Source organism: Eublepharis macularius, chromosome 6, assembly GCF_028583425.1.
Source record: "Eublepharis macularius isolate TG4126 chromosome 6, MPM_Emac_v1.0, whole genome shotgun sequence".
Lineage (NCBI taxonomy): Eukaryota > Metazoa > Chordata > Lepidosauria > Squamata > Eublepharidae > Eublepharis > Eublepharis macularius.
This window is the reverse complement of record NC_072795.1, coordinates 62,896,869-62,908,623: the sequence shown is the minus strand read 5'-3', so window position 1 is coordinate 62,908,623 and position 11,755 is coordinate 62,896,869. Positions and strand designations below refer to the sequence as shown.

Genomic DNA, 11,755 nt, shown 5'->3' with positions numbered 1-11,755 from the left:
CCTTCATTTTTCTTTTCCTACAACAATTCTTGTAGAATAATAACTGAACAGATGATTATTTGGAACTTCTCTTGGAACTTCATGCTATGCAAGGTGATTTTGAAGACTGGAATTTGTGAAGGATGCTTGACTGAATTAGATACACCTACTCCTTGGCCGAATTGAGAAAGTCATATTGCAAACAGGCTCATAATTGGGAAAGAACCATTTTTCTTAATTCATCACTCGTGAAAATATCACCACGCATGGGTGTGACAAGGAAACTCTGGCTCACCCTGTTTTTCAGTCTAGTGTGGGTAGGCTTGTTGAAAGGTTAAACCCCAAGAATATTTGACTGTGATGTATTGTGATGGTGTATTCTTTCAACGGGTGGTTGGTGTTGGTGTTTTCCACATGAGGATGAGCTTGGGTGGTTTCTCTGTTGCTTCTGTGGCTGAAAATTCAGCACAATGGCTAAGGAGTTTCCACTCAGCAGGTTTCCCTGCATTTTCCCTACCCTAGTCTTCTGCAGCAGCCATTCTCTCCTGCCATGCCACTGGGGACTTTTATTTTAAAAACTGCAATTGATATATCATGATAGTGTTATAATGACATATGAGGTTCTCTGATATTCAGGGACCCTGATAGACAGATAATTATAACAATATAACAACATATTAATTGCTGATTTAAAACCCCACCATTGGTGTTGGTGGGGAAATGGCTACTGCAGGGGACTGGGGCAGGCAAAATGGCACTAATATGGACAGTATCAGATATTGCAGCAAAGCTGGTTTGGGAAAGATTGCAGGAAAGATGGTAAAAACCTTGGAGGTGCAGGGAAATACCTTAATGCTGTGGGGAAGCAGGGAAAAACTGCTTCCCAAGAGCATCCGAGCTAGGTAAGCACCCATGTGTGAGAAAATTGCTCAGAGACCATTATTGCTGTGGGCTGTGTTAGTACCTATATTTATTTAATTAGATATTTTAACTTCAATAGGGACCACAGTAGTTTATATCATCCTCTATTTTATTCTCACAATAACCACCCTGGGAGGTAAATTAGGTTGAGTCTGGCCCAGGATCACCTTTAGGTTGAGAGGCTATGTTTTTAATGCCATAAGTAACCAAATAGCCATAAGAATAATGAATGTTGTTGAAAAAGTTTCTGCTCATAGTGATAGGAAAATGTGTTCATAAAATCATTCAGATTAAAAATCCAAATATTTAGGATCTATTATGCAAGGTAAAAGTTTCTCACATTTCATACCAGATCATCAATGTGTACAAGTTCAAAGAAACTTGGAGATGAAACATTCTTTATATCACTTACAAAAGAATCTGCTTTCAGACCTTCCTCAGTTAACATCTGGAAGAAGGAGCAGCATTGCACCTACTTTCTCTACTCAAGGTCTCCATATGCTGATTGCAAAACTAGAACAGATCCTATAGGAGTATCAGTGTAGACACAGAGAGTTTCTCCACGTGATTGAGAGCTCTACAGTTCTTGTGGAAATACCTCATTCATATACTTTTATATGTGTGTAGGCTCAGTTCTAAACATCAAGTCAATATGTGAAGGTTACAGAGGCATGAGATTTGTCATCATTCTGCGCTTTGACTTTATATGTTCAATCAAAAGGGCTTATGGAGGCGTTTTTAATGTAGCCAGCAGAGGGAGACATTAAACTACATTTCCAAATTTATAAGTTGTTAGGGAACTTGAACATATAAAATACAGTTCTAAAAAATGATATCCTAACTAGACTGTCTCATAGTGCATTGTATTTTAACACAATCTGAGCAGAGACTGAGTATGGGGTTGGGGAGGTCTCTAAGGTACTACTGGACCCAAATCTTACTTTAGTGAGTGTTTAAATCTGTGCGAAACTATGATACTCTTTCTAAAGTCTCAAAGATAATGCACAGTGACTATGACGCAAACTGCAGACTATAAATCAGAGTTTTGAATCCTAGTTTGCAGCACAAGTTTTCTGGTTTGCTTGCAACAGCAAATTATAGTTTGCGGCAAAAGTCCAAATAACTCATCAGCTGACGACATGCAAAGGGAGGAGCATGTGAGTCTAATGTCTCCCCACCCCAGGCTCATACATGCAGTGGCAAACCACGGTGTTAAGTCCAAAACAAGCCAGAATATTTAAATGCTAAAGAACACAAATTCTGTATAGTAAGCTTTTTATTGAGAAGCTCCAACTTTGACTAACACTTTTCTCTTTTTGTGTAGGCCCCAGAGCCAGTAGAAGATTGCACAAGTGAAGGGGAGCTTGATGAAGACGAGGTTTCTTCTGTCCCCAGCGCATTAGAGCAGGAGATACGTGGATCAGGCCAGGAAACCGATGAAGACTATTTTGAGACGCAGTCACATCAGAGTGAATCATTGTCAGACATAAAGACAGAACTTTATGAAAGTGTATCAGATGTGGAGTCCATTGCTAGTGACTTCACTAGAGAGATAAGCTTGAGTTCACACTGCTGTTCTTCAGAAATAGAAGAACCATGGCTTAATTTTTGTGAAACAAAAGTGGAAATTGTTCCTTCCAAGCCTCTGTGTACAAGGCAACCTGGATATATGCAAAAGGAAGCTGTGGAACTACCCACAGTTCTACAAGGATCACCTGACAAAAGTCAATTGGAGATACACACAGAAGAATCAAAAACAGACGAGGTCAATGGGAAGGAGAAAATGTTACCTTACAGTATTCCCTACACTGGCTCAGAAGCCAGTAATGAAGACTTTGGATTAAGGACTGAGGCTACATTGGTAGTAGAGGCAAAATATGTAGATCAACAGGGACAATTCCAAGTCAGCTCAAAAAATGTTGCTGTTGCCAAAGGTAACACAAGGACAGCAGCAGCAACAAAGCTTGCTTGTGTTAGAGCAAACTCTGAAAGCTCTCTAACTTTCCTTGAGACTCGGTGCACACCTGTTCACACAGAAACTGTTTCAAGGTACAGTTTGCCTGATATTCACCTAGAAACAGATAGAACTTGGAAAAGAAATTGTGAGGCATTCAATGTTAAGTATAGGCAATATCACTTACCTAGCGGCCAATGTAGTAGGAAGAACATTATGGATGGTGAGCAAACCACTATGCCACACTTGTGTGACAGAAAGCTGAAGACAACTGGTTTACCATGCTTAAAAGCTAAATATCAGGTGCCACCCCTGAGGCCAGGGCACCTAGAAATGAAATCATGGCATAGCACTCCTGAGAACATAAGTGCTCAAGACATCAGAGAACATGCCAATGACTGTATATGCCTGACAGATAAATTAAGTTGGTCATGCTCCAGGTTGCACCAAGCAGTGTCAGATTATGAATGTGTATGTGAAAATTTGGGGCAGTTTGGTGACTGTTCACAAAAGTTCTTAAAGATGGAAAAGGACACAAGTATTGAAGGATTACTTCTTAACCCTCACTTGGACTCAGCTAAGAACCAATTAACACATGTGTCAAATGCCTATCAAGTTAGCAGTCGGGACTTACACAATGAATTAAAGACTTGTGGCCTTATAACAAAAGGAGCTGATGCACTTGCTGAGAACAGTTCTGTGGCACTTCTACAGCAGACTGAGCATGATTCCAAACAGGAGATCACTCTGGAGTGCATACCAACAAATATAAATGCCAATGTAATGTTAAGAACAGATCAATACAGATTAGAGAATGAGATAGGAATTCATGGGCTCCCTCAGGAGCATAGTTCTGATTTTGAAGTCCACAATGGTGAACTCCAAGGAAATTACCTGGGTGTGCATATCATGGATAACTGTGACAATTCCTGTGACTTTCATGCTTGCACTGTTAGTAAACAAGTGGACAGGGAAAGAAACTTCTTTGAATCTAAAAATAACGAGATCGTTCTAGGGGTGAGTGAATTGAAAAGAGGTTGGGGGATTCTGGATGAAGTTCTAACACCAAGTGGAAGAGACTGCACAGAAAATCAAGGGGAAATCGTGTTTCAAAATATGAGCAGGAAGTCTAGAACCTTCAGGTGTCCTTCTGATCTGGAGAGAATAAATGATCATCCTGTAGGTATGGAAAGGGAGAATTGCTGTTCTGATGATGGGAAGGGTGTCTCTGCCCTTGAAGTAGTACCCAAATCACATTACATGGGACAGGAGGAGGTAAAATCAAAGGAGGCTTCAGAGTTAAAATCTATATTGGTACAACCCCAAGGACAGAAAGGGCCACAATTAAAGAATTGGGAAGGTGAGAAGTATCTGGGTGGATTAAGCACTGAGATACTGCAACAGGAGAATTCAGCCTCTCCCCTCATCCTCATGAAAGATACTCAGGGGTCATGGGAAGCTCCAAAGGCACAGTCCAATTATGGAGAGGATGTTTTGCCAGCACATGTTATAACAGATGGTCATGATGGGCTCCTCGTTACCCAAGAAGCTGCAAAGCCGAATAAAGAAGCCAAGACCGCTGTTCCAGATTTGCCACCATTGTTTGACTGTGCAAATTCTACAGGAACAACTGTGGAGAATGAGTCCCTTAAGAATCATTTAAGCTTGGAAAGCACTATAGAAAACCGGAATGAAGAAGGAAATGCAAACTCATATGCCATAAATGCTGAAATGGAGCCCTGCCAAAGGAATGTTGATTCTGACTCTGAGACAGCACAAGAGAGAAGCTTAAAGTCTGAAACAAGGGATCATATGGTGGTGGATGAAATTACGGCCACAAATGTACAACAATACATTTTTGTAACTCCAGAAAGAAGGCAGGAAATAAACAGCAGTGGCCTCTGTTCTGTCACTACTAGTGATGAGATCCTAGAGAATGAGGACCACAGTAAAAGCATTTTTGAGAGGGAAGATTCCCAAACCTGTGATGTACTAGATGAAAAAATGGAACATTGTGACAATTTGTCATGTGCAGAGCTAAACAGAAGCTTTTCTTTGGGAGATTCTAGGTGCATCGGTAGAGATAATGAACAGAAACGAAGCATGGATGCCCATGATGCTTCAGTAAAAATAAACAACCAGGATAGTACCAGCAAAACAAGTATAGATAATATCAGCACTAGTAGCGCAAACAGTGAGGAGATGGATGAGAATGTGTTGAACTTCCAAGGTAGTAACAGCAGTTTTTATAAAGCAGTGCAGAAAAACAATAAAGCTAGAGTTACAGAGAAGTCTTCCAAGCATTCTAAATTTTTAGGTTTTCCAAAAATGGCCTCCTTCAGGAAAACCAAGTCAGTGGCTGCTGAAAAGCAAAGCAGCATTAAGAACAAGACAGATGAATTACACAGAGAGGAGGAGGGTGAGGTGGAAGACAGCACAAAGCCTTTGCAGAACAGTTCATCCAGCTCTGCTTTCCAAAGTAAGGACAACTGTCTTGCAGAGTATTCAGACGACGATGACTTATTCTATGAGAGACCTGCTGGAGCATTTAACAGAGTTAGCCTGAGAAAGGCTTCCAGCTCTGGCCGGATGCTCTTGGAAGATGTGGGCACCAATCCTACTCCCAGAATGGCCAGACCAAAACACTGTGACGGAAAAGTTTTAACTTCTGTTGAGAATAATGACAATGAGTTGACAGAATATCCCGAACTGAGGAAATCTTCATCTGAGAATGACTTTAAAAGGAACAAAAACACAGAGAGTAAAAAATTCAGGACTAGGTTAGCCTTGGCCCACAAATCCTTCTCAAGTTTCTTTGAATCTAAATCTCTGGAGAAGGAAAATGCTGAGCAGAGTCCAAAGATTTCAATGAAAAATGAAAAGGAAAAAGCCAAATTGTACCAAACATCCTGGAAAGCATTTCTGAAAAGCAAGGAGGCAGATGGTCTGAAGCGGTCTGCCTTATCGAGTTCCCTTCCAACACCGCAGAGTTCTTGTACACACAGAAGCCCTGGCAGCTTTGCTAGAAGAATATCCAAAGAAAAGCTTGAATGCCACAGTGGACAAGTCTGTATGAGTTCAGGGGTGTCTAATGGCCCCTCTACAGAAGCTGGACATTCTGATTCCTCTGGGACCAGTGACTTTCTATCTGTGGATGCCAGGAGAAGAAGAGGAGGTATATCTCGTGAACTTAGTGTGAACTGCCCTCATAGCCCAGACTACAATGGGAAAGAGGAAGCAATGGGCACCAACGAAGATAATTCCTTTGAAGAATTTTGGTTGAAATCCCCTATTAGTCCAATTGACCTGCAATCATCATTTTCTCACTTCACTCCTTCTTGCCCCCAGTTGTCAATGTATGAACGGAAAGATATGCCATGCAGGCCTATGAGCCCCAAACCTCAGAGTCCTAGGACTAATTCTCGGAAGAGTTTCCATTACCCTGGAAGGTTAAGTTCTACTTCAATGATATCTCTGGGCAACATTTCTGTGCTTGATAGCAATGTGGAAGCTCCAGAGAGGCCAAAGACACTGAAACCTAGGTCTAGCTTCTTGTTGTCTATGCATTCGTTAGATAATGACTATCAAAGAGAAGACAGTGGCATAAGCAGCCAGTCGCAGATCAGCTTAAACACTGCTTCCTCAGTGAGTGATATCATCAGAGATGAGGTGAGTTGCTTTGCTTTGGTGGTGGTGGCGGGGGTGGTGGGAAATAGTTTGGTGTTGAGGGGTTTCTCCCCCTCCCCCAAAATACATGATTCTCTTTTCCTTCCAAGGTAGCAATTTTTGTATGTCAATCAAATGGAATTGTGGGGCAACTCTGAGATCATTTTCAGTACTTGGGAAATCATCTTTTGAAAGTGATTCTGAGAGTATACTCAGAAGGACAGGGGACATCAGAACTAATCATCCATATGACTTTTCAAAAGCTAAATCTAGCAGAATCTAGACAAGAATTTAAGATTCTCTTCACAAGTCTCCCTCAGAAAAATTAAATGCATAACAGTTCTGCCTACACTTTTCTATTTGTGTGTTTGCATCATGGGATGCTATAACAGGTGACCCTACTATGTTACAAGAAGGATGACCTCACTTTATTTCAACACAGCTGGACAGATTACACTGTCATATTTTGTCTGATCAGAAACTCTGATGCCAAATACTACTTTTGTCTTCTAGTGAGTAGGAAGGATTTCCTAATTTGTTGTCCAGGTGCTTTAACATGAAAATATTTAGTAATACTCAGTTCTTCTGCCAATGATCTTGTTATTGTTTTCTTGCAATAGCAGTTTATTGTATTAGCCATATCCTGACAGCATGAAAGGCTGCAAAAATAAAAGTAACAGATCAGCCAGGGTTAAGAAAATGCACAGAAACTGGTTTAAAATGAACACGTTTTTTGCTTCAGGGAACACTTGCCACAATAACGCATTGGCCTGTGATCTCTGTGATTCTGATGATTGCTGAAATTGCTGCAGAGTGGATTTGTGTTGTGTTGTGCCTGCTCTATACAAGTTCATAAGTTATGCTGCAGAGATTCCATACACAGGAACGTCATGTAAGAGGAGAGGGGGGCGGGGAAGGTTCTGGCTTTCATATACGAACTAGACCCATGTCTGAAGGAATGCTGTGGGTGAAACAGAGGTACTTCTGAAGCAACTCTAAAGAATGATAACAAAAAACCTGGCAGAACAAACTGCATGTGGATCAGTTTTACTATGTGCTCTTGAGGCTAGTCTTTGCATCGTGAGAGATTCATGCTATGGCAGATGGTTCTTGGATTTCAAGTTCTGGACAGTTTAGACATGACGCAGAGTGTGTTTAGGGTAATTTGAGGGTCCCAAAGAAGGTGGGACTGATAATTTCCAGAGATATCCACACAGCTCAGACAGTTTCTGTCCAAATTAAAATTTTGGGTTCCATAAAAATTTCGTTCCTAAAAACCTCTTCTGAAACATTTTGGTGTAGTAGAGCCAGTTTGGTGTAGTGGTTAAGCGTGTGGGACTCTAATCTGGAGAGCCGGGTTTGATTCCCCACTCCTCTACCTGAAGCCAGCTGGATGACCTTGGGCTAGTCACAATTCTCTGGAGCTCTCTCAGCCCCACCCACCTCACAGGGTGTTTTGTTGGGATAATAATAGCATACTTTGTAAATGGCTCTGAGTGGGCATTGTCCTGAAGGGCGGTATATAAATCGAATGTTATTGTTGTTGTTGTTGTTGTTGTTTCCATCCTGAATATGTTCACAAAATTCATAACTGCTCTTTTGTTAATATGAAAACTAGGCCTTTTCACAAAGACCAAGATTATAAAGTATGATTATAAGAATGTAAGTGCTTGAACCACAGGTATAGTGTTAAAGGGCACTTGTATAACAGTTTCATGTCTTTAAAGCACTTCAATTCTTTGTAATTCTTGCAACAAACTTAATTTTTTTAAAAAATAAGCTTCCTTTCCACCCAATGGAGGGAAATCTGGCACTTACCTCATGTCTGTTGCGTGCTTCTCTTCCCGCATTGATGTGCTCTTTGTGCTTGTGTGATGACATCACTTCTGGAAGTGATACCAACTGTGGGAGCACTCCTATGCTCTGTATGGGGCTGATTTGACCCATTTGGGCCAAAATTGGCCCCAAATGAAGAGTAGGAACACTCATGCAGCTGGTACATCGATGTCACTTTTGGAAGTGACATCATGTCCACTGGGAGTGTGTGTGCCGCACATGTTCCCGGGGTACCTGATGGTAGTGGGTGATCTCAGAGGGGCTTGCCACCTCCTGCTGGGCAACATGTCAAACTCTTGGGTGTTTGCCCACCACCAGCGGACAAATGGGAGCCCTAGTCATGAGAATCAGTGAGGGAATGCCAGACAAAACAAAGCAAAAACCTTCACCATAGGATTGCCAGGTCCTCTTTGGTGACTGGGGGATAATGGTGACTTACCCCTGTGCAGGTATATGCTCCATGGTGCTGCACAATGACATGGCTTCTGATATGACTTGAAAGCAATGCTGTTGTGCCAGAGCCTGTTCTTTAAAACTCAGTCCAAAGCTTAGCATTTTGTTTTGGGATGAGTTCTAGAGAATCAGCCCTGGTACAATGCCATTGCTTCCAGATCGCACTGGATGTGACATCACTGGCTGGAGTCATGGATGCATCTGTGCCCATTTCTCTGCCTGCCTCCTGGCCTACTTCCTCCCACTGATCAGCTGGTGTTTTAAAGGTGAGTGACAGCACCTTGAATTGGACTCAGGAACAAATTTGGAGACACTGTACATAGAACAAATTTTGGAGTGATATAGTCTCTATAACCCACTCCAGCTGGAAATCTGGCTGCAGCATTCTGTGCCAATTGTAGCTTCCAGACATGCTTCAAGGGCAGCACCGCATAAAGCACATTACAGTAGTTTAATCTAGATGTTACCAAGGCATGTACCACTGTTGCCCAGAAAGGGCCACAGCTGGCTTACCAGCCAAAGCTGGTTAAAGGTACTCCTGCCACCTGCAGGAGGCCTGGATCCAGGAGCACCTCCTTGTAAGTTAGATCAGTATTATTATGTGTAAGTATTCACATTTATCTACACTACAAGTTTATACTGGTCAGTACATACTTGAGTTTCATTTAGCTTGTAGCCTGTACACTAAATATACCTGGGATTCAGTAGAGGCCTCAATAGAAGTTTCATTTATAAGGTTCAGGACGTATTATTCTACTGACTGACAAATGTTCTGGTTAGAAAGTAACATGAAATTCCAGGTTCAACACAGTTGCTTTGCCATCAGCTTCCTAGTTAGCCAACCAATCAAGTTTTGTTTTCAACTGTTACTTATAAAACAGGAGAGTATCCAGCAAAGTCCAATACCATCAGAAAAGAGGCCAGATGAGAAATGGAGTCTTCACTGCAGAAAAAAGTCTACTCAGATGCCACTGCCTCTGCACTCATTCTCACACATAGAGAACAAAGCCTGGATGCTTCCCTTCCATGTTCATGGTGGAAGAGCAAACGAGTGCACGCAGAGGAAGAGGCGCAGACCCTTACACAAGCATTTCAGCTTTGATGATGCATGGATGGAAAGGAATCGGAAAAGGAAACTTGTGAAGGAAACACAATCAGACAGAGAGACTGAACCAAGTAACCTCCCGGAGGATGTGCTAAAAGTAAGGAACCAAAGACCTGTGTCTTTTTCTGGCTGCCTTTCTCTGCTGTTGGCCTCTGTCTCCCAGCTGTACTTTTAAACCACTTCTGCTGCTTTCTTTGTTTCTAACTATTTATGCAGTCAAGTATGCATTAAGAAATTCACTGACAAAATGGGTTATCTTGAACGATATTGTTCTTTTGCATCATGTTCTATCATGCGTTCTTTCAAGGTGGATGAATTTTGAAAAGTCCACATACACTAAAATATCAAGTATATTGTATGTTAGTGTATTATTTTCCTAGAATGCCATCAGTATTCAATGAGAGCAGCCCTGTTATATCTTGAATTCGTTCATTGTTCTTGTCCTGTGCAAGTGATGCATTCCTCAGTCATAATGTTCAGTTTTGCTTTAAAATCTTGTTTGGTTGTCTTTATAAACCTATTTAAAAAAAACAGAAATATTTTTTATTTGGCAAAAGGAGGGGGTTGGACAACAAGCCAGTTTGGTGTAGTGGTTAAGAGTGTGGGATTCTAATCTGGAGAGCTGGGTTTGATTCCCCACTCCTCCACTTGAAGCCAGCTGGGTGACAGTGGACTAGTCACAGTTCTCTGGAGCTCTCTACAAGTGACATTTTACACGTGAAGGATAAAGGATCATTTTTGCAAGTCTTTCTGGGAACTAAGTTCCTCTCTCCCACCCCTTTTCCTTTTGTTCCTTCCCCTGGCTGCCTGAAGAGACAGAGAAAGCCTGCAGGAACAGCAACTTTTGCAAATCGTTCCTCCAGTCACAAGCCTGCTCTCAATGATCTTTGGGGCAGGCAGCTGCAACTTTCTCAGCTTTCTCCGGAGCATTCCCCCCCCCGCCCCCAGCAAGACGATTTGCAAAAGCTGATGTTGCCGTAGGCTCTCTCTGTCTATTCAGGCAGCGAGGGGAAGGAACAGAAGGAAAAGGGGTGGGGGAGAGGAACTTCAGTTCCCAGAAAGACGTGCGAAAATGATCCTTTATCCTTCATGTGTAAAATGTCACTTGTAGCAAGGCTCTCAGTCCCACCCACCTCACAGGGTGTTTTGTTGTGGAGATAATAACATACTTTGTAAACTGCTCTGAGTGGGCATTAAGTTGTCATGAAGGGCGGTATATAAATCAAATGTTGTTGTTGTTGTTATTATTATATAATTCATGGGTGCCCCTTTTTTTGGTAGGTTAAAATGGAACCATCCATTACTACACCAGTGGCCTTCAATGCTCACCCTTTCAAGTTACATCTCTATTCCCAGAGCACACCCACAGGTTTGGACTGCGTGGGCCTGAGACAGCACATCTCCTTTCCAGGTATGAGCAGCATTGCAGTTCACTTAACACCTAATTTCTGAGCATTCAATTGTTTATTGGTTCATTTTGAAATGGTTAGGTTACATCTTTGTTGCCCAAAATTGGTACTATTTCTTTATGGTTCCATATGAATTTTTCAGCTTAAAATCTGCATTGATATTTTAAAGCTACAGAGATTGAGGTGCAGTGACTTTCAATTGGAAAGTATTTAGGGAGAGTATATTCTTTTCATGAGATGTCTCCATGGAGCTTTAACTGTGATATGATCACTCTGTATGTCTCTTTGACAACCTTTTCAGAGAATAGACGTAGTTTATAGATATAAGCATATTTTGAAGATTTCATGCAAATGAAAGAAGTGTTAACTGGCAAATAAGGAACTTTTTGCAGATTTGTTGAGGTCTACTAAGGTTTCTGCATAGATTTTCAC

General features: G+C 41.6%; 1 protein-coding gene across 1 annotated transcript in view; it reads left to right on the top strand.

Moving 5' to 3' along the window:
* Positions 1-4,880: 4,880 nt before the first annotated feature.
* ARHGEF4 (Rho guanine nucleotide exchange factor 4) overlaps positions 4,881-11,755 on the top strand; it is a 145,263-nt gene continuing 138,388 nt past the window's right edge. The window contains 3 exon segments of the mRNA XM_054983995.1: positions 4,881-6,523; positions 9,691-10,011; positions 11,196-11,325. Of these exon segments, the coding sequence (XP_054839970.1) occupies positions 4,958-6,523; positions 9,691-10,011; positions 11,196-11,325 (2,017 nt within the window). The 5' untranslated portion in view covers positions 4,881-4,957.